Source organism: Salmo salar, chromosome ssa01 (assembly GCF_905237065.1).
Source record: "Salmo salar chromosome ssa01, Ssal_v3.1, whole genome shotgun sequence".
In the NCBI taxonomy this organism is placed as follows: Eukaryota; Metazoa; Chordata; class Actinopteri; order Salmoniformes; family Salmonidae; genus Salmo; species Salmo salar.
Window position 1 is genome coordinate 94,059,637 of NC_059442.1, and position 25,181 is coordinate 94,084,817.

At 45.8% G+C, this 25,181-nt stretch overlaps 1 protein-coding gene across 1 annotated transcript in view; it reads right to left on the reverse strand.

Moving 5' to 3' along the window:
* Positions 1-19,975: 19,975 nt before the first annotated feature.
* LOC106610540 (heparan sulfate glucosamine 3-O-sulfotransferase 3B1) overlaps positions 19,976-25,181 on the reverse strand; it is a 54,124-nt gene continuing 48,918 nt past the window's right edge. Inside the window, exon 2 of the mRNA XM_014209931.2 lies at positions 19,976-24,293. Within this exon, the coding sequence (XP_014065406.1) occupies positions 23,675-24,293 (619 nt within the window). The 3' untranslated portion in view covers positions 19,976-23,674. The remainder of the gene's footprint in view (positions 24,294-25,181) is intronic.

Sequence of the window (25,181 nt, forward strand, 5' to 3'; positions counted from 1 at the left end):
AGAGAAGAAAGTCATCATGGAAAACATGAAAATAATCATGGCCTGTTGGGAGGGGGGTAGAGTGAGACAGGATGAGAGAGAGAAAAATCCAATTCTTTCTTGGAGGAGGCAAAAACACTTAATGCGGTACATTTGTATTTGTATGGAAGAAGACCGAGGTTATGACTTTGCCCTGAGTACGTTTTAGGACAGTGCCGGTAATCTTCTGCAGCGTTTTCTTTCATATTTCAGCGACAACATAGAAAACAATCTTTTAAAACCCACTGAACCTTTCAAGTGAGTAATCTGTGGAAAGGGCAAGGCCCTGGCCTCCGTATCTGTTCATTCCCTTTGGCTTGGTGAGAAAGAAGAGGGGCAGAGGGTAGGGGGATTCGATCAACCTTCAACGCTCATTGATGTACATTTATTGAGCGTTAAGTGGCAGCCACTATAGAGCTATTAACAGGCTGTATTAACCTGTTAGGGCTAGGGGGCAGTATTGACACGGCTGGATAAAAAACGTACCCGATTTAATCTGGTTACTACTCCTGACCAGTAACTAGAATATGCATATAATTATTGGCTTTGGATAGAAAACACCCTAAAGTTTCTAAAACTGTTTGAATGGTGTCTGTGACTATAACAGAACTCATATGGCAGGCCAAAACCTGAGAAGATTCCATGCAGAAGTGGCCTGTCTGACAATTTCTTGCCCTTCTTGATTATCTCTATCCATTACAGGGGATCTCTGTACGTGACACTTCCTACGGCTCCCATGGGCTCGCAGAAGGCGGCAAAAAGCTGAATCGTGGCTTTGCAGGCTCTGGTTGAAAAAAAGTAGCGCGTTTGGGTAGTGGCTGGTTACAGTACTGTGAGACTCAGGCGCGTGCCCGCGTCGACCGAATGCTTTGTTTTCTTTCCTCTGTTTACATAAACGCAGATTCCCGGTCGGAATATTATCGCTTTTTTACGAGAAAAATGGCATAAAAATGGATTTTAAACAGCGGTTGACATGCTTCGAAGTACGGTAATGGAATATTTAGAATTTTTTTGTCACGAATTGCGCCATGCTCATGACCCTTATTTACACTTCGGATAGTGTCTTGAACGCACGAACAAAAACGCCGCTATTTGGATATAACGATGGATTATTTTGGACCAAACCAACATTTGTTATTGAAGTAGCAGTCCTGGGAGTGCATTCTGACGAAGAACATCAAAGGTAATCAAACTTTTGTAATAGTAAATCGGAGTTTGGTCAGGGCTAAACTTGGTGGGTGTCTTAATAGCTAGCCGTGATGGCTGGGCTATGTACTCTGAATATTGCAAAATGTGCTTTCACCGAAAAGCTATTTTAAAATCGGACACCTCGATTGCACAAAGGAGTTCTGTATCTATAATTCTTAAAATAATTGTTATGTTTTTTGTGAACGTTTATCGTGAGTAATTTAGTAAATTCAACGGAGGTTTGCTGGGGGTATGCTAGTTCTGAACGTCACATGCTAATGTAAAAAGCTGGTTTTTGATATAAATATGAACTTGATTGAACAAAACATGCATGTATTGTTTAACATAATGTCCTAGGTGTGTCATCTGATGAAGATCATCAAAGGTTAGTGCTGCATTTAGCTGTCTTCTGGGTTTTTGTGACATTATATGCTAGCTTGAAAAATGGGTGTCTGATTATTTCTGGCTGGGTACTCTGCTGACATAATCTAATGTTTTGTTTTCGTTGTAAAGCCTTTTTGAAATCGGATAGTGTGGTTAGATTAACGAGAGTCTTGTCTTTAAAATGGTGTAAAATAGTCATATGTTTGAGAAATTGAAGTAATAGCATTTCTAAGGTATTTGAAAATCACGCCATGGGATTACACTGGCTGTTGCGTAGGTGGGACGATTTCGTCCCGCCTAGCCCAGAGAGATTAACAACCTCCTTTATCAGGGACAGAAAGGCCCTTTAATTGGCTGTCAGGGTAATTTCTCTGTGAAACTCAACTAGTATAAAGGTACAAGGGAGGCAGCAGGGAGGATACAGTCATTGAGGGAGACAGGCAGGACGGGAGGCAGAGATAGGCTGTTTACAAAAGCAACCCACCAATTATAACCTTCATGACTTGAGACGGGTAGGACTAGAAATGACTTGAGATGGGTAGGATTAAGAATGATTTGAGACCGGTAGGACTAGAAATGACTTGAGACGGGTAGGACTAGAAATTACTTGAGATGGGTAGGATTAAGAATGATTTGAGACCGGTAGGACTAGGAATGATTTGAGACCGGTAGGACTAGAAATGACTTGAGACGGGTAGGACTAGGAATGACTTGAGACAGGTAGGACTAGGAATGACTTGAGACGGGTAGGACTAGGAATGACTTGAGATGGGTAGGACTAGGAATGACTTGAGACGGGTAGGACTAGAATTTACTCGAGATGGGTAGGACTAGAAATGCCATGAGACGGGTTGGATTAGGAATGACTTGAGACGGGTAGGACTAGGAATGATTGAACCGTTCAAACACTGCACTGATGCAGACAATTGATATAATCGTCATTAAAAAAATGCTAAATTCATCTTCATCCTGCCTCAGAGAAAACCCCAGAACGGGCCTGATGTACATGCCAGGGCTGGGGGAAGTACAGCTGAGAAGGTTCCACCGCTAAACCACCTCAAACAGACCCAGACCCAAGCTGAGCCCCAGGGACAGGGGAAGGGGCAGAGGGAGGCAGGCCTCTCATCAGGGTAGATTGGACTCAGTGGGTCCTGGACGGGCTGGAGGAAGTGGGGACACAGGGTGATGATTTCCAGATTGAAGCAAGAGAGGAAAGTGGATATTCACTACTCAGTTTGGAGGCCTGCAGAAGAAGAGAGAACTGGAGGTGGGTTTTTTTAAGTTCCCCTCACTCTGACATTACCCAAACATCTATTTCCCCCGGGGACTCAATGGTGTTTATGATAAATACTGTATATGATATTGTGAGAATAATTCAAAATGTGAAAACACACATACGTACACACACACACGCACACACACACACAAAAGGAGTGGAGAGCTAACCTTATGAAGATACATGAATTGAGACAGGAGTTAGGACTTAAACACTCCCAGAGACTTGGGGAACCTGACTTCTGTCTTCTTCCACATCTGGTGAAACTCTAATGCCTTGGGACAGAATAACAACCATTAGATGAAGCTGAAATGAACTGATGAGGTAGAAATAGAGGGAGAGAGAAGGTTTTTGCCTCTGACTGTCTCTCACACACACCCCTTAATAACAGCTGGTCTGGCCCCACTTTGACTAAGCATGAGATATTGCCTCATCTGTAAGTTAATGTTTTAAAATCAAATCAAAGTTTATTTGTCGCATACACAGATTGGCAGATGTTAAAGCAGTTACAGCGAAATACTTTTGTTTCTAGCTCACAATACTAATACACACATATTCTCCCCCAAACAAGAACAAACAAGACATTAAGAAATATCAGAACGAGCAATATCAGAGTCAGGGATGTAAATATGTGGTGTGTATAGACAGTGTGGACAATATATAAGTAAGAAAAGGGACGTAGTTATATAGGATGCGCTATGTCCAGAATACGGTATGTACAGCAGTGGTTATATAGGATGAGCTATGTCCAGAATACAGTATGTACAGCAGTGGTAATATAAGATGAGCTATTTTCAGAATACAGTATGTACAGCAGTGGTTATACAGGATGAGCTATGTCCAGAATACAGTATGTACAGCAGTGGTTATATAGGATGAGCTATTTTCAGAATACAGTATGTACAGCAGTGGTAATATAGGATGAGCTATGTCCAGAATACAGTAAGTACAGCAGTGGTTGTATAGGATGTGCTATGTCCAGAATACAGTATGTACAGCAGTGGTTATATAGGATGAGCTATTTTCAGAATACAGTATGTACAGCAGTGGTAATATAGGATGAGCTATGTCCAGAATACAGTAAGTACAGCAGTGGTTGTATAGGATGTGCTATGTCCAGAATACAGTAAGTACAGCAGTGGTTATATAGGATGTGCTTGTCCAGAATACGGTATGTACAGCAGTAGTTATACGGATCAGGTCAGCGCATTAGGGCTCAATGTCGCCCCTAGTGGCCGGTTTCCACGTCATCTCCCTTCGTCTTCAGACATGGATGGATGTCGAATACTGAATCAAATTAGAATAAAGTCGAATATCATGGGTGATCTGGCTGAATTTTTCAGAGATAAAATAAAATGTCAACAGAATAATGTTGAAGGAATTGGAATCTTATCTGATCCTAGCTACAGAAATGATTTCACAACAATAAACAGTATGGTAACATTATTAAAGTGACTAGTTTTCAATGACTCTATGCCTATGGACAGAGTACACACATAAACTTTTTTTTACATTTTGCTGCCTTGAAATTAAATCTAAAAAGGGCTCAAATTAGATGCTTACCACAGTTGTTTCAAGTTGGCTGGATGTCCTTTGGGTGGTGGACCATTCTTGATACACACAGGGAACTGTTGAGCATGAAAACCCCAGCAGTGTTGCAGTTCTTGACACAGACTGGTGCGCATGAAACCTACTACCATACCCTGTTCAAAGGCACAAAAATATTTTGTCTTGCCCATTCACCCTCTGAATCTCATTCAAATCCTTCTTTAACCTGTCCCCTCCCCTTCATCTACACTGATTGAAGTGGATTCAACAGGTGACATCAATAAGGGATCATAGCTTTCACTTGGATTCACTGAATATACATTGTTTTGTCAAAATTGCTGAAGCTCATTACATTTGTTGTTGATCAGTGATGGAGAGTGATATTTAAACCTTGCCTCCTATGTATTATGCAAATTTAAGTCAGGACTGAGACTATGCCACTCAGGAATTATTTTTCTATTCCATTTTTCTATTGTGTAATTGACTGTACGTTTGTTTATCCCATGTGTAACTCTGTGTTGTTGTTTTTATCGCACTGCTTTGTTTTATCTTGGCCAGGTCGCAGTTGTAAATGAGAACTTGTTCTCAACTGGCCTACCTGGTTAAATAAAGGTGAAATACATTTTAAAAAAGGAACATTCAGCTCCTATTGGAAAGCCATTCTGGTGTGTATTTTGCATAAACATTTCTGCAATTGTCCCATAAAAATAAAACCTTATACCAGGGTTAGGTTTTTTGAAAACTTAGGTGTGTTTTCCTCTGACGTTTTACCTGGGCTTTTCTCATTTCATATTGATGTTGATCCTGACAAACTCCCCAGTCCATGCCGGTGACAAGCATACCCATGACATGCTGTCACCACAATCCAAAATTATAGTATTTAGGGTGGGGGGCAAAAATTAAATGGGGTTTTAAAGCTTTTTTTGTAATGGGGTTTTCGAGCTTCTGCTTCTGGTGGGTAAATGCTGCCAGCAATGTTTCAAATAGGCCTAACTTGTATATCACTATCACTAGCTATCACCAGAAAGGACGAGGCGAAGCGAGACGATCTGTCCCGCAAGGTGAGCAGACCTTTTTGCATGGAGGTCTATGAGAGAGTGTGAAATTACATGAGGATTATTTGATCAGAGAGTAATGTTAATGTTATTACAAATGTACCGATATAGATGGCATTTGGCAACTTTGAGAAAAAACTACTGATTTGTGCCTGTTGTTCACACGCGTATCTGCCCTCTCTTTGGCTAGATAGGTCCCACCTGTTCTCCTCTCTTTTCACTGTTAGAGTGGTTAGTTAAACATCTTGTCAATATAATAGATCATCTTTGATATCACTAGCTAACAAGGAAGATATCCGACACAGAGACAGCAGAGAAAGCGAGACACCCCCCAAAAAAATCCTGTTTGCCAGTGAGATGTTTCCCTCTGAGGCACCCCCTCCGCGGGAAGGGGCAATAAGCAGACAAAGGTTGTGTTCCCCTGCTCAGTTGTTGCATGCATTAACTAATGGTTGAGTGCCACGTCATCGACTGTGTCATCGACTGACAGATTGCTTTAACATATGATGTGGTTAGCTGATACTTAATTCAAAAGGCACTAGCACATCTGAGCTATCTTTGTTGCAGGTGCACGGTAACAGTAGAATAAGATGAGAAAAAGAAGAAACCTGCACACTGCTCTTGCTAGTATCACTGCTCTTTATTAAGCTTTACGTATCGGCCTCAAGGCCTTCGTCAGAGCTTGGTTAACTGATACTTAAAATACCTATCCAGGCGTTGTGAGATCTCTCAGTCGTCAGCAACGTCTAAGCTCTGGGAAGCAGCCTATGATTGATTTATAATTTAAACCAAACCAAACCTATGACCATACCCTTACTAGCTTTAAGCACCAGCTGTCAGAGCAGCTCACAGATCACTGCACCTGTACATAGCTCATCTGTAAATAGCCCGTCCAATCTACCTCATCCCCATACTGTATTTTTGTATTTATTTATCTTGCTCCATTGCACCCCAGTATCTCAACCTGCACATTCATCTTCAGCACATCCTACCATTCCAGTGTTAAATTGCTATATTGTAATTACTTTGCCACCGTGGCCTATTTATTGCCTTACCTCTCTTATCCTACCTCATTTGCACATGCTGCATATAGATTTTTCTACTGTATTATTGATTGTATGTTTGTTTATTCCATGTGTAACTCTGTGTTGTTGTATGTGTTGAACTGCTTTGCTTTATCTTGGCCAGGTCGCAGTTGCAAATGAGAACTTGTTCTCAACTAGCCTACCTGGTTAAATAAAGGTGAAATATATATATATATATTTTATTACTGCCCCCCCCAGTGGGATGAAGTGACATCTCAAAAGACTATAGGCCTACAACACATAAATGTCTCCTAGCCTCCCAGTAATAGACTACTTTCTGTCCCTAACAGTAACACGGAAACTGAAAATATATACAAAAAAAATATAAATGGTTTTATCAAACTGAAAATAAATAAAAACCAGTAAATCAAATAGAAAAACATAAATAAAAGCTAATAAAAAATCACCAAACTGCAATAACCTTGGTGTGTTCTCTCTGCTGTCTCCTGTAGTCCACGATGAGCTCCTTAGTTTTGTTGACGTTGAGGTTATTTTCCTGGCACCATTTGTAGGCTGGCTCTCAACTCCCTGTCCAACTGGTCTACACCTGCACTGAAGACAGGGCTTGGGTTGCCATCTGTGCCGGCAGCCTTGTAAGAGTTAACACACCTGAATGTCTTACTCACGTCAGACACAAAGATGGAGAGCACACAGTCCTCATGAGCGGCAGAGGCCCACTGTCTTTTACTATTAGGCTAGATACCCTCTGTGTCTCCGTCACACACACATCCAGACTCATGCAGTGGTCTAATGCTAGTCACAATTTAGATTAGATGTTACTCGCTCATATACTAGACTAGGCTACAGTAAACTATTGTCCGGGATGGTTTCTCATCAGATTAGAGATTGAAGTCATCCATCCATCTGTGGAGGATGAGGCTTCTAACAGTGGGAAACAGTAGAATGTCCATCCCTGGTGATGTGTGTGTGTGTGTGTGTGTGTGTGTGTGTGTGTGTGTGTGTGTGTGTGTGTGTGTGTGTGTGTGTGTGTGTGTGTGTGTGTGGCTTGATCCCTATGCATTCTACATTATTAATGGACGTCAGTCAGCGTGTCTCTGACCGCACTTAAGTGTCTCTGCAGGGGCTCCTGCAGTAATCACAACACACACAAGCTTGTCTACACTCCACACTGGCCCTAATGAAACACACACACACCCACACCACAGGCTCACTGACTCCTACTGTTAATCTGCTTTCTAGTGTCCTCTACATGTTTATTGTCTGGGTTTGTTCTGTCTTCTATCAGTAACCTGTGATGTCTCAAAACCTTGTTCTGTCTTCTATCAGTAACCTGTGATGTCTCAAAACCTTGTTCTGTCTTCTATCAGTAACCTGTGATGTCTCAAAACCTTGTTCTGTCTTCTATCAGTAACCTGTGATGTCTCATAACCTTGTTCTGTCTTCTATCAGTAACCTGTTATGTCTCATAACCTTGTTCTGTCTTCTATCAGTAACCTGTGATGTCTCAAAACCTTGTTCTGTCTTCTATCAGTAACCTGTGATGTCTCAATAACCTTGTTCTGTCTTCTATCAGTAACCTGTTATGTCTCATAACCTTGTTCTGTCTTCTATCAGTAACCTGTGATGTTTCAAAACATTGAGGAGCTACATTATACAGGTCCTGTACCATGTACCTTTATCTATTTATCCATCACCACAGAGACATACAGCATTCAGCTCACCATCACCACAGAGACATACAGCACTCAGCCCACCATCACCACAGAGACATACAGCACTCAGCCCACCATCACCACAGAGACATACAGCATTCAGCCCACCATCACTACAGAGACATACAGCACTCAGCCCACCATCACCACAGAGACATACAGCATTCAGCCCACCATCACCACAGAGACATACAGCATTCAGCCCACCATCACCACAGAGACATACAGCACTGAGCCCACCATCACCACAGAGACATACAGCATTCAGCCCACCATCACTACAGAGACATACAGCATTCAGCCCACCATCACCACAGAGACATACAGCATTCAGCCAACCATCACTACAGAGACATACAGCATTCAGCCCACCATCACCACAGAGACATACAGCATTCAGCCCACCATCACCACAGAGACATACAGCATTCAGCCCACCATCACTACAGAGACATACAGCATTCAGCCCACCATCACCACAGAGACATACAGCACTCAGCCAACCATCACTACAGAGACATACAGCATTCAGCCCACCATCACCACAGAGACATACAGCCTTCAGCCCACCATCACTACAGAGACATACAGCATTCAGCCCACCATCACCACAGAGACATACAGCACTCAGCCCACCATCACCACAGAGACATACAGCATTCAGCCCACCATCACCACAGAGACATAGAGCATTCAGCCCACCATCACCACAGAGACATACAGCACTGAGCCCACCATCACCACAGAGACATACAGCACTGAGCCCACCATCACCACAGAGACATACAGCATTCAGCCCACCATCACTACAGAGACATACAGCATTCAGCCCACCATCACTACAGAGACATACAGCACTCAGCCCACCATCACCACAGAGACATACAGCATTCAGCCCACCATCACCACAGAGACATACAGCATTCAGCCCACCATCACCACAGAGACATACAGCACTGAGCCCACCATCACAACAGAGACATACAGCACTGAGCCCACCATCACCACAGAGACATACAGCATTCAGCCCACCATCACTACAGAGACATACAGCATTCAGCCCACCATCACTACAGAGACATACAGCATTCAGCCCACCATCACCACAGAGACATACACTATTCACTGGAGGAGCAGTGTTATATAGACACACACATGCAGTACACATTTACTTATATGCACACGTGCTCACACATTGTGTGCAAGCATATAATATAGTTATCCTAAATACACACAAACACACACACACGGAAAGGAACAGTCATTCTGTTCACACTGGACTGGCAGGTGTATCAACATCCTATCTTGGTACTGTAAGTGCCCACGTTCACCTCTCTGTTCTTCAAACCATTTTTCTCCTAAAGCCTTCTCTTTGTTCTGGGCGCCTGTCACCAACCTATATTTATGTTTCCTCTAACGTCCATCTCTAAAGGCTGATAGGACGACGTCACTTTGCCACCACGTGAAAGGCAGCTGCAAGAAGGGTCTTGCAGAAGGGTCTATTGATCCCCAATACAACAACACTTACCAGGCCAAACCCCCTGGCCACAGAGATCCTCAATACAACAACACTTACCAGGCCCAACACCTGGGCCACAGGGATCCTCAATACAACAACACTTACCAGGCCCAACACCTGGGCCACAGGGATCCTCAATACAACAACCCTTACCAGGCCCAACACCTGGGCCACAGGGATCCTCAATACAACAACACTTACCAGGCCCAACACCTGTGCCACAAGGATCCTCATGTCAACAACACTTAACAGGACCAACACCTGGGCCACAGGGATCCTCAATACAACAACACTTACCAGGCCAAACACCTGGGCCACAGGGATCCTCAATATAACAACACTTACCAGGCCCAACACCTGGGCCACAGGGATCCTCAATACAACAACACTTACCAGGCCAAACCCCTGGGCCACAGAGATCCTCAATACAACAACACTTACCAGGCCCAACACCTGGGCCACAGGGATCCTCAATACAACAACACTTACCAGGCCCAACACCTGGGCCACAGGGATCCTCAATACAACAACACTTACCAGGCCCAACACCTGGGCCACAGGGATCCTCAATACAGCAACACTTACCAGGCCCAACACCTGGGCCACAGGGATCCTCAATACAACAACACTTACCAGGCCCAACACCTGGGCCACAGGGATCCTCAGTACAACAACACTTACCAGGCCCATCACCTGGGCCACAGGGATCCCCAATACAACAACACTTACCAGGCCAAACCCCTGGGCCACAGAGATCCTCAATACAACAACACTTACCAGGCCCAACACCTGGGCCACAGGGATCCTCGGTACAGCAACACGTACCAGGCCCAACACCTGGGCCACAGGGATCCTCAATACAACAACACTTACCAGGCCCAACACCTGGGCCACAGGGATCCTCAATACAACAACACTTACCAGGCCCAACACCTGGGCCACAGGGATCCTCAGTACAACAACACTTACCAGGCCCAACACCTGGGCCACAGGGATCCTCAATACAACAACACTTACCAGGCCAAAACCCCTGGGCAACAGGGATCCTCAATACAACAACACTTACCAGGCCCAACACCTGGGCCACAGGGATCCTCAATACAATAACACTTACCAGGCCCAACACCTGGGCCACAGGGATCCTCAGTACAACAACACTTACCAGGCCAAACCCCCTGGCCACAGAGATCCTCAATACAACAACACTTACCAGGCCCAACACCTGGGCCACAGGGATCCTCAATACAACAACACTTACCAGGCCCAACACCTGGGCCACAGGGATCCTCAATACAACAACCCTTACCAGGCCCAACAACTGGGCCACAGGGATCCTCAATACAACAACACTTACCAGGCCCAACAGCTGGGCCACAGGGATCCTCAATACAACAACCCATACCAGGCCCAACACCTGGGCCACAGGGATCCTCAATACAACACCACTTACCAGGCCCATCACCTGGGCCACATGGATCCTTAATACAAAAACATATACCAGGCCCAACCTCTGGGCCACAGGGATCCTCAATACAACAACACTTACCAGGCCCAACACCTGGGCCACAGGGATCCTCAATACAACAACCCTTACCAGGCCAAACCCCTGGGCCACAGAGATCGTCAATACAACAACACTTACTAGGCCCAACACCTGGGCCACAGGGATCCTCAATACAACAACCCTTACCAGGCCCAACACCTGGGCCACAGGGATCCTCAATACAACAACACTTACCAGGCCCAACACCTGGGCCACAGGGATCCTCAATACAACAACACTTACCAGGCCCAACACCTGGGCCACAGGGATCCTCAGTACAACAACACTTACCAGGCCCAACACCTGGGCCACAGGGATCCTCAATACAACAACACTTACCAGGCCAAACCCCTGGGCAACAGAGATCCTCAATACAACAACACTTACCAGGCCCAACACCTGGGCCACAGGTTCCTCAATACAATAACACTTACCAGGCCCAACACCTGGGCCACAGGGATCCTCAATACAACAACACTTACCAGGCCAAACCCCCTGGCCACAGAGATCGTCAATACAACAACACTTACCAGGCCCAACACCTGGGCCACAGGGATCCTCAATACAACAACACTTACCAGGCCCAACACCTGGGCCACAGGGATCCTCAATACAACAACACTTACCAGGCCCAACACCTGGGCCACAGGGATCCTCAATACAACAACCCTTACCAGGCCCAACACCTGGGCCACAGGGATCCGCAATACAACTACACTTACCAGGCCCAACACCTGGGCCACAGGGATCCTCAGTACAACAACACTTACCAGGCCCATCACCTGGGCCACAGGGATCCCCAATACAACAACACTTACCAGGCCAAACCCCTGGGCCACAGAGATCCTCAATACAACAACACTTACCAGGCCCAACACCTGGGCCACAGGGATCCTCGGTACAGCAACACTTACCAGGCCCAACACCTGGGCCACAGGGATCCTCAATACAACAACACTTACCAGGCCCAACACCTGGGCCACAGGGATCCTCAATACAACAACACTTACCAGGCCCAACACCTGGGCCACAGGGATCCTCAATACAACAACACTTACCAGGCCCAACACCTGGGCCACAGGGATCCTCAATACAACAACACGTACCAGGCCCAACACCTGGGCCACAGGGATCCTCAATACAACAACCCTTACCAGGCCCAACACCTGGGCCACAGGGATCCTCAATACAACAACACTTACCAGGCCCAACACCTGGGCCACAGGGATCCTCAATACAACAACACTTACCAGGCCCAACACCTGGGCCACAGGGATCCTCAGTACAACAACACTTACCAGGCCCAACACCTGGGCCACAGGGATCCTCAATACAACAACACTTACCAGGCCAAACCCCCTGGCCACAGAGATCCTCAATACAACAACACTTACCAGGCCCAACACCTGGGCCACAGGGATCCTCAATACAACAACACTTACCAGGCCCAACACCTGGGCCACAGGGATCCTCAATACAACAACCCTTACCAGGCCCAACACCTGGGCCACAGGGATCCTCAAAACAACAACACTTACCAGGCCCAACACCTGTGCCACAAGGATCCTCATGTCAACAACACTTAACAGGACCAACACCTGGGCCACAGGGATCCTCAATACAAGAACACTTACCAGGCCAAACACCTGGGCCACAGAGATCCTCAATACAACAACACTTACCAGGCCCAACACCTGGGCCACAGGGATCCTCAATACAACAACACTTACCAGGCCAAACCCCTGGGCCACAGGGATCCTCAATACAACAACACTTACCAGGCCCAACACCTGGGCCACAGGGATCCTCAATACAACAACACTTACCAGGCCCAACACCTGGGCCACAGGGATCCTCAATACAACAACACTTACCAGGCCCAACACCTGGGCCACAGGGATCCTCAATACAACAACACTTACCAGGCCCAACACCTGGGCCACAGGGATCCTCAATACAACAACACTTACCAGGCCCAACACCTGGGCCACAGGGATCCTCAATACAACAACACTTACCAGGCCCAACACCTGGGCCACAGGGATCCTCAATACAACAACATTTACCAGGCCCAACATCTGGGCCACAGGGATCCTCAATACAACAACACTTACCAGGCCCAACACCTGGGCCACAGGGATCCTCAATACAACAACACTTACCAGGCCAAACCCCTGGGCCACAGAGATCCTCAATACAACAACACTTACCAGGCCCAACACCTGGGCCACAGGGATCCTCAATACAACAACCCTTACCAGGCCCAACACCTGGGCCACAGGGATCCTCAATACAACAACACTTACCAGGCCCAACACCTGGGCCACAGGGATCCTCAATACAACAACACTTACCAGGCCCAACACCTGGGCCACAGGGATCCTCAGTACAACAAGACTTACTTAGGCTATATGTCCACATAGTTTTTGTTGATACATTGTTAACAAAGTGACTTTTGACACAGTGACTCTCTGCGGTCACTAAAGGATCCCATGGCACTTATCGTAAGAGTACAGTTGTTGACCCCGGTGTCATGGCTAAATTCACAATCTGGCCCTCATACCATCATGGCCACTTAATCATCCCCAGTTTCCAGTTGGTTCATTCATCCCCCTCCTCTCCCCTGTAACTATTCCCCAGGTCGTTGTTGTAAGAATGTGTTCTTAGTCAACTTACCTGATAAAATAAGGTTTAAATAAAAATAAATAATTGTACTTTTCTAAAATGGTAGGAAGGGAGAGATGGTGGGGGTGGGGGTAAAGGGGGGAAAGAGGGGGAAAGAGAATAACTAGAAGAGGGATAAGACCAGGCGTGAGCTGGGGTGAGGCCAGCGGAGGCAAAGTATAATTGAATGATCTTGTAGATGGCAAACTGGATACGGTGTCACTCATAATGCCCCTTAACCCTGCATGGCTTAATCAGTCATTACCTTGTGTAAACTACCTGGTGTAGCATTACCCCTCCCCCTCAGGTGTGCCAGCTAATCTCCTCCTGAGCTGATAAAATGATAAGATTGACTTTCTCTCCTCCTGTCAGATAAACAGGTCGGCTAACCTGTTTCTCTGACAGCTGTGGACCAGTCAGTCTCAGCATGTTTGACATCTGTCAGACAGAAAGGGGCACTGGAAGGGTAGAGGAGTAGATGGGTAGAGAGGCCTCCAAATTTAAAGAGGCTTTTAGTGAATGGGGAGGACACTGTCTGTATGGATGGCTGCTTGGCTGGTGAGGGGATTAGCAGAGAGCAGGTATCGTTTAGCCTGTTTGCTCCTAGAGAGCAAGAAGCTAGTTCTTCCAAGAAGAGGCTGAACATAACACATTTGACTCATTGGATATGACTCACCCTGTCTCTCTCTTCACTCCTTCACAGCCCCACTATTACTGTTGTTCACTCTCCTTCACTCTCCATCAATTTAAATGGAAATGCTACAATTGAAAATCCCAGTATTAATGGTAGACACCCCCAAGCCCCTCTTTCTTTACCAAAGGACGCAGAAATACCTCCAAGCAAGCAATTGAGGTGGGCTTGCCTTGCGTGTGAGGGAGGCAATCCATCCTCCTTACAGCCATTTGTATGGATAGTGGCTCCATGTTGAGTTTTAAAAGGATAGCGGGGCCAGTGGCCTAAATTATTGATGGCCCCCCTGCAGCCCCATGGCTGTGTTCCAACCATTGTGACAAGACTGTTTGGATATTGTGCAATTGCTTTACAGCTTGAAGTTAATAAGATCAAACACACCTCATATAGCAACCCGCTCTGGAGACGAGAAGGGCTGGGGGAGGGGGATTGAGGGGATTGGGAAAGAGGAGGAGGGGGATTGAGAGGGGAATGAGAAAAAAGGGCAAAAAAGAAATAGCAAAGAAAGAGAGGGAGAGAGAGGATGGGGGTTTGGCTTTGTGTGTCTATAGGGCTGACAAGTGTCTTGCTGGGCTCTCATGATCTAAACCTCCAAACCTCACAACAACAGCAGCAGCCTATCAGCCTAACCCACTGTAGCCATCAGCCGCCCTGGGAACACTGCAACTACCCACACTGCCTTTCCTCTGCTCCAGCTCCAACATTGATTAGACCAGTCAAACGGTTTCCTCTACGATGACGACCCAGTAACATACTCTGATGACATCTGACAGTCCCAGGCCAAGTCTGAAATTGCACCATATTCCCCATATAGTCCACTAATTTGTCCAGAGTCCACATGGGACTCTATATAGGGACTCTATAGGGAATATAGGGAACAAGGTACCAAGTTGGATGCACCCAAACCCATTTCCAAGGCCAAATGCCTGTCCCATGTTCTTCCTCTCTCTGTCCGTCTTTCTGTCACCTGTGAGCTACACGTTTATCAGGTTATTAATCATTAGTTTAATAATACAGGGGTCTGTGATTCAGCTGGAGGAAACTGGGTGCATGCCAACAGACAGACAAAGCCATATCGGCTCCACTCCAGCCACCACTCCAACCACCATGCCAACCGCCACTCCAACCACCACTCCAGCCACCACGCCAACCACCACTCCAACCGCCAATCCAGCCACCACTCCAACCCCCACTCCAGCCACCACTTCAACCACCTCTCCAGTCACCTCTCCAGTCACCACTCTAGCCACCACTCCAACCACCACTCCAGCCACTACTCCAACCACCACTACAGCCACCACTCCAGCACCACTTCAACCACCACTCCAGCCACCTCTCCAACCACCACTCCAACCACCACTACAGATACCACACCAGCACCACTTCAACCACCACTCCAACCACCACTACAGCCACCACTCCAGCACCACTTCAACCACCACTCCAACCACCACTCCAGCCACCTCTCCAACCACCACTACAGCCACCATTCCAGCACCACTTCAACCACCACTCCAGCCACCTCTCTAACCACCACTCCAACCACCACTACAGACACCACACCAGCACCACTTCAAACACCACTCCAACCACCACTACAGCCACCACTCCAGCACCACTTCAACCACCACTCCAACCACCACTCCAGCCACCTCTCCAACCACCACTACAGCCACCACTCCAGCACCACTTCAACCTCCACTCCAGCCACCTCTCCAACCACCACTCCAACCACCACTACAGACACCACACCAGCACCACTTCAACCACCACTCCAACCACCACTACAGCCACCACTCCAGCACCACTTCAACTACCACTCCAACCACCACTACAGCCACCACTCCAGCACCACTTCAACCACCACTCCAACCACCACTCCAGCCACCACTCCAACCACCACTACAGCCACCACTACAGCACCACTTCAACCACCACTCCAGCCACCAATCCAACCACCACTACAGACACCACACCAGCACCACTTCAACCACCACTCCAACCACCACTACAGCCACCACTCCAGCACCACTTCAACCACCACTCCAACCACCACTCCAGCCACCTCTCCAACCACCACTACAGCCACCCCTCCAGCACCACTTCAACCACCGCTCCAGCCACCTCTCCAACCACCATTCCAACCACCACTACAGACACCACACCAGCACCACTTCAACCACCACTCCAAACACCACTCCAACCACCACTACAGCCACCACTTCAACCACCACTCCAACCACCACTCCAGCCACCTCTCCAACCACCACTACAGCCACCACTCCAACCCCCACTCCAGCCACCACTTCAACCACCTCTCCAGTCACCTCTCCAGTCACCACTCTAGCCACCACTCCAACCACCACTCCAGCCACTACTCCAACCACCACTACAGCCACCACTCCAGCACCACTTCAACCACCGCTCCAGCCACCTCTCCAACCACCACTCCAACCACCACTACAGACACCACACCAGCACCACTTCAACCACCACTCCAACCACCACTACAGCCACCACTCCAGCACCACTTCAACCACCTCTCCAACCACCACTACAGACACCACACCAGCACCACTTCAACCACCACTCCAACCACCACTACAGCCACCACTCCAGCACCACTTCAACCACCACTCCAGCCACCTCTCCAACCACCACTCCAGCCACCACTCTAGCCACCTCTTCAACCACCACTCCAGCCACCACTCTAGCACCTCTTCAACCACCACTGCAGCCACCTCTTCAACCACCACTCCAGCCACCACTACAGCCACCACTCCATCACCACTTCAACCACCACTCCAACCACCACTCCAGCCACCTCTCCAACCACCACTACAGCCACCACTCCAACCCCCACTCCAGCCACCACTTCAACCACCACTCCAGCCACCACTACAGCCACTACTCCAGCCACCACTTATAAGATCTACAGAAAATACAGAACAGCCAATGGGGGCAGTGTTGCTGTTTATATTCAGAACTACATTCCTGTAAAGCTTAGAGAAGATCTCATGTTAAATACTGTTGAAGTAATATGGCTACAGGTTCATATGCATCACCTAAAGCCCATTCTGGTGGGAAGCTGCTACAGACCAAGTGCTAACAGTCAGTATCTGGATAACATGTGTGAAATGCTTGATATTGTATGTGATATCAACAGAGAGGTGTATTTTCTGGATGATTTAAATATTGAATTGCTTTCATCAACCTTCCCACTCAAGATAAAGCTTCAAACTGTAACTAATTCCTGCAACCTTGTTCAGGTTATCAGTCTACCTACCAGGGTAGTTACAAACAGCACAGGAATGAAATCATCAACATGTATTGATCACATCTTTACTAATGCTGTAGAAATGTGCTTTAAAGCAGTATCCAAATCCATTGAATGTAGTGATCACAATATAGTAGCCATATCTAGGAAAACCAAAGTTCCAAAGGCTGGGCCTATAGTTTAGAAGAGGTCAAACAATACGTTTTGTAGTGATTATTATGTAAATAATATTTTCTGCTCTGTGGTGTGTAATGAGGAGCAACCAAACGCTGTACTTGACACATTTATGAAATTGCTTATTGCAGTTACTAAAAAGCATGCACCCATTAAGAAAACAGCTGTAAAAACTGTTAAATCCCATTGGATTGATGAAGAATTGAAAAATGGTATGGTTGAGAGGGATGAGGCAAAGGGTATAGCAAATAAGTCTGGCAGCACAACCGATTGGCAAACATACTGAAAACTGAGAAATCATGTGACTAAACTAAACTAAATAAAAAATAAACTATACTATGAAACAAAAAGAAACGTCTATGTCTTGTGTACAGTACTACGGCATGCTATTTTTCTGTTTACTATTTTGCATGTTTGTTTGACATATTTCATGTGGAAGTGTTACGGAGCGTACAGAACGCCCCTGGTTTGGAACCTAGTTCCAGCATGTCAGCATCCTCTTCAGAACACAGCGAGGTAAACACAGCACCTCTGACATGGGGAATGGGGCCCTGTTAAGACATGGAGGTGTTCCATTCTCTTTCTCTCTCTCTCTCTCTCTCTCTCACACACACACACACACACACACACACACACACACACACACACACACACACACAAAAAAAACAGCCCCATAAATAAACAGCCAGAGGTGTATCTTCTTAGCCAACACTAGGTACTAGGGAACAGTGTGTCTCTTTCAACAGAGGGTACCAGGGTATGTGCGCGGGGGGCATCAGCCCCACCACTAAGCCCAAACCTCCCACGCTGCTCTGGGTCACCCCACAACCACAAACGTCCCTAGTTCCACTAACACACACACAGAAGAACACACAGACACAAATGCAGACACACCCCACACATGCACGCACGCGCACTCGCACACGCCTCCCAACCATGGTGGATGACACAACATGGCCTCAGTCTGCACCTCCCAACCGTGGTGGATAACACAAAATGGCCTCAGTCTGCACCTCCCAACCGTGGTGGATGACACAACATGGCCTCAGTCTGCACCTCCCAACCGTGGTGGATAACACAAAATGGCCTCAGTCTGCACCTCCCAACCGTGGTGGATGACACAACATGGCCTCAGTCTGCACCTCCCAACCGTGGTGGATAACACAACATGGCCTCAGTCTGCACCTCCCAACCGTGGTGGATGACACAACATGGCCTCAGTCTGCACCTCCCAACCGTGGTGGATGACACAACATGGCCTCAGTTTGCACTAGAGCTCCTCTGACTATAATGAGATACTCTGACAGTAACTTCATTGAAGAGGAAAGGTACACCACAGGAAAAGTACTATAGATCCAATTGTGCAATGTCTGAGTGCACTATGAACAACTATTTACTGTCTGGGTGCACTAGGAACAACTAGTTACTGTCTGAATACACTAAGAACAAGTATTTACTGTCTGGGTGCACCAGGAACAACTATTTCCTGTCTGGGTGCTCAAGGAACAACTATTTACTGCCTGGGTGCACTATGAACAACTATTTACTGTCTGGGTGCACTATGAACAACTATTTACTGTTTGAGTGCACTAGGAACAACTATTTACTGTCTGAGTGCACTAAAAACAAATATTTACTGTCTGAGAGCAACTATATGTGTAAACAACGGTTTACTAGCTTACTTATTGGAATTGCTAGACAGCTAAACTAACACTTTGTGCATTTCATGTGGAAAGAACGACAGATCATTACTTTATTATGTTCTTTTGATGTGCAAAGACTCCATATTCTACATTTCATATTCTGACATTGACAATTTCATATTCTTTTCATATTTTCACATTTACATTCAAAAGATGAACTTATAAAGTTAGACAAAGTTTTGGTAAAATATATACTTTATTTCTTCATACAAAGAAATAGTATGAATGTTCAGCATTTCATTATTTAAAAACATTTCTTCCATTTTGCTCTTTCACTGTGTAAAATTCCTTTGATGTAAATGATACCACAAAATACTTGATGTACATTTTCTTTTTCATTTTTAAACATACAGAATCTGCTAAACCTCTAAATATTAACCATATTATATGCAGATGGGGTGGGAAAGACAAACAACACTAGCATTATATTTTGTAGATCTCTAAAAGGGTTGAATAAAACTCAACCAGAACAGATGCAGCAGCATGGATCGTGACCATGAGTGCAAGCTTTTGAGATAGGGTTTCATTTCAGACAGATCCTATTTACTATAAAGTGCACTATTTTTGACCAGAGCCCTGTAGGCCTTGGTCAAAAGTAGTGCACTAAATAAGGAATAGAGTGACATTTGGGATGCAACCCTACTCTCTTAGTAACATGAATAACACCATAATTCCAATGCATTAGTGGGACTGTAAATGTAACAGAGGGCAACTGCCCCAGTCTCCTTTACTCCAACCGTTACAGGGAGAAACATTGACATTACTCAGATTCAGAATTTCCTGCTCTATACAAAGGCCATTTTGAATGCTTTCAACAAACATTGCACTATAAGGAGAGAAGGGGAGGTTGAGGCGTTGTCCATATAGGCATGATAATTGAAAATAGGTGTAAATTCCTTGGTGGTAAAAGCCACTATGTGAATAAGGGACCAGTAAAATGCAAGGACAAGCCCTCATCTCCACTAATACCATCCACTGGTTTGAGATATAAATCAACCTTCAGAACTGGTTGCACACTGTTGAATTGAGACGGAGGCTGGGTATTTGAATTAGAATGGGTGGTTTAGAGGCGCATACATTTTCTTAAAACTTGAAAAAAGTACCATACTGTCACTTCTTTTTTTATATACTTTTCAATGGCCAATAGTCAGTGACAGACACGTTCCACTTTGCATTTGATTGGAGGGAATTTAATGTGTAGTATGTAGGGGAAAGGATGTGCATATTCACTCTGGGTCCCTCCACACTCAGCCGTTTTAGGCTTACCACCCAAATGGTCTCCTATTCTCTATGGGCCCTGGTCACAAGTAGTACACTGTAGGGAATAGGGTGCATATTCAGCAGTCTTACAATCCAAAGAGGATAGGATGGCTTTGAAGTAGCCCTTACCTGCGAGAGTATGGGCAAGCATAACTAGACTGTTTCTCATATGAAGAAAGTTTTCAGAGTCCTACCTCAACTCATGCCAAGCATTCTCACTGCACCATGAAGACAATGGGTGTCTCAAATGGCACCCTATCCCCTTTATATTTCACTAGTTTTGACCAGGGAACACAAGGCTCTGGTCTAAAGTAGTGCACTATATAGGGTAGTGTGCCATTTGTGATGCATTCAAGGACTATACTACAGTCCTCCCTGGATCCAGTGTGTCCTCCCCTCTCTGTCTCTTCAACAAATAAAATGTCCCTCAGAGCAAGTTTGATTGTGTATGACCTTTGAACCTTGGCTCTGAGCCAACAGTGTCTTGTAATGGGAGCAAGAGTATAGCGGAGAGGAGACCTGAATCAATGGGCCTCAGTAACGTTATTCCATTAACATCATGTCAACATGGAGCCATATCAATGTAATGCGGTCAGAAATAGGATTTAGACCTTTGGTGGATGGGCCATTCATTAGAACAGGCTATAGGAGCACTAGAAGAGGAAGGCCGCACATTAAGCATGGCTGACACAATGAGCAGCAGTTAGGCCTATTGATCCACCTGTTATTAAGTGAAAGGGACATCAGATTAGCTGGTTAGGCCAATGACAGGGCAGAAGATCAGCTGGTTAGGCCAATGACAGGGCAGGAGATCAGTTGGTTAGGCCAATGTCCTAATTTCAATGAAACACAGTGTTTGAATGGATGGAACAGAAACCTATAGGAGTAGATAAGGAGACATCTGTGTGGGGGGGGTCTGATGATTGCTATTGAGGATGGGTTTGATGATGGCTATTGAGGAAGAGTTTGATGATGGCTATTGAGGAAGGGTTTGATGATGACTATTGAGGAAGGGTTTGATGATGGCTATTGAGGATGGGTTTGATGATAACTATTGAGGAAGGGTTTGATGATGGCTATTGAGGAAGGGTTTGATGACGGCTATTGAGGATGGGTCTGATGATGGCTATTGAGGACGGGTCTGATGATGGCTATTGAGGAAGGGTTTGATGATGACTATTGAGGAAGGGTTTGATGATAACTATTGAGGAAGGGTTTGATGATGGCTATTGAGGATGGGTCTGATGATGGCTATTGAGGAAGGGTTTGATGATGACTATTGAGGAAGGGTTTGATGATGACTATTGAGGAAGGGTCTGATGATGGCTATTGAGGAAGGGTTTGATGATGGCTATTGAGGAAGGGTTTGATGATGGCTATTGAGGATGGGTCTGATGATGGCTATTGAGGAAGGGTTTGATGATGACTATTGAGGAAGGGTTTGATGATGACTATTGAGGAAGGGTTTGATGATGGCTATTGAGGATGGGTCTGATGATGGCTATTGAGGAAGGGTTTGATGAAGGCTATTGAGGAAGGGTTTGATGATGGCTATTGAGGATGGGTCTGATGATGGCTATTGAGGAAGGGTTTGATGATGACTATTGAGGAAGGGTCTGATGATGGCTTTTGAGGAAGAGTTTGATGAAGGCTATTGGGGAAGGGTTTGATGAAGGCTATTGAGGAAGGGTTTGATGAAGGCTATTGAGGATGGGTCTGATGATGACTATTGAGGAAGGGTTTGATGAAGGCTATTGAGGAAGGGTTTGATGAAGGCTATTGAGAAAGGGTTTGATGATGACTATTGAGGAAGGGTTTGATGATGGCTATTGAGGAAGGGTTTGATGAAGGCTATTGAGGAAGGGTTTGATGATGACTATTGAGGAAGGGTTTGATGATGGCTATTGAGGAAGGGTCTGATGATGGCTGTTGAGGAAGGGTTTGATGAAGGCTATTGGGGAAGGGTTTGATGATGGCTATTGATTATGAATGTTTAAATCAGAATGCACATGAATGGAGTATGCATTACTGTTCTGTCAACACTCTATACCCATAAAACAGGGCCTTAATCAATATCCCTCTATTCTTACTTAAACTATACTGTTAACATGAGGGACCATTTTAACTCTACTGAGTTGACATGAGGGACCATTTTAACTCTACTGAGTTGACATGAGGGACCATTTTAACTCTACTGAGTTGACATGAGGGACCATTAAGTGAAGAATAAAGAAAAAAACATTAAAGGTGGAATGTAAAAAATATAAAACAAAGTGTGGGCCAGATATTATGCATGTACATATATGGTTAGGCAGCTTAGTGAATTAATTGCTTAGAAATAAAAAATAAATTATTATAAAATAGATTTCTGTACATTTTACACACACACACACACACACATACATGTACATATATATGCATATACATATATATATATATATATATATATATATATATATATATATATATATATATATATATGCATATACATATTTATATATATACACACATACATATATATATATATATATATAGCAACATCTCCCATGTCTTATTTGCCATTCATTGAATTACAGAGAAGAAAATAAACAATGTGTTCTCCCAAATTCACATCCATCAATCCCAACCAAAGTTATGTCCCGTCATCTGGTAGAACTTCATGTTGAAAGGCCTGTAGAAGTCCCGTAGCCTCTGCACCACCTCTGGGTGGATGTTGGGGTGGGTCCGCCCTTTGGTTTTGCCCAGGCAGTGGGGCTTGCTGCTGCCCTCAGCCTTCTTGAGGCAGGGGAAGCCCTTGGTCTGGTTGAAGTAGAAGTGTTTGTCTGTGATGATCCTCTTGAGTCCCAGGAAGTCCTGCACCCGGCCCAGCTCTCCGGCCGGGTCGCTGATCAGACGCTCCCCGCTCACGAACAGAATCTGGCCCATGGGGAAGTACTGCAGCCAGTTGTCCAGGTGCTTGGCATAGATGCCGATCTGGATGGCGCTCCAGGATGTGTCGATAAGCCCCGTAGTCCTGTTTTTGAAGGTCAGGCTCTCGAAGGTGGGAATGTCTGGGTTCTTGGACAGCGTCTGTGTGTAGTCAGAGATGGCCCTGGTGATGGGGTCCCTCACCACCACAATCAGCTTGGTGTCCCGGGACATGACGGAGATCCGGGCTGGGGCCTCTCTGGTCACAAAGTAGCTGGGGGTCTTCTCCATGGTGATCTGGCCCTCCAGGGTCTTGGGCATCAGCTCCCTGAGGAGAAGGAGGACAGGGTTAAAAGAAAATCTATGACTCATGACTATTACAACTATGAAATATTACATTTTAAAGCAATCAGAGAGAGAGAGCGAGAGAGAGAGAGAGAGAGAGAGAGAGAGGATCATCTTGCATATAGACATCAACCAGATGGAGAGCAGTGTTCTACAATCAATGAGCCAGTGAGTCAGAGAAGGCCACTTCTTACCTGGGCAATAGCAAACAGAGAAGTGCCCGGTCTCATCCCTCTGTCTGTCTATCTGTCTGGCTGTGCCAACTACCCTAATGGTCCAGTGAGGCTGGGCTAAGTCTAAATCCACCCTGCCTCTTCAAACCATTAACCACTTAGGCAGCAAAGCTTAATCTGCCTTTCACTGACTCAGCTAGAGCCCTCTGTGGCATGCCCATGGTGGAGTGCTGCTACAACAACAAGACCTGGAGCTGTCTGAAAGGAGATGCGACATGTTTCAGACCAGCCAATGTTTCTAACAAGGCCCGGGCCAGCCAGGGTGGCTGTGATAGGGGGAGTGAGACAGACATGTAAAACCTATAAAGTAAAACCTATAAGAACAACACATTTTGAATGAAAAGTGAATGTGCTCTCCAATGCGGTTTCGTGTTTCAGAAATGGTAGCCAATCATAGAGAGTGGATTATGGTGAGGCGTTAAGAGGGGCTTTGAAGGACACCAGGAAACAGATCCCATTTCCCTCACTGGTGGAGAACCCCTGGAGCCTCTGGCATAAAACCCTGTATGTCTCTGATTTCTACATGTGATCACATGTGTTTCTGATACCCGCTAGCTGGAGGTGAGGTGGTCCTGCTATAAACCGGAGATTATAGGATCTAGTACTTCTGCTTATACATGCTCATTAACACACACACA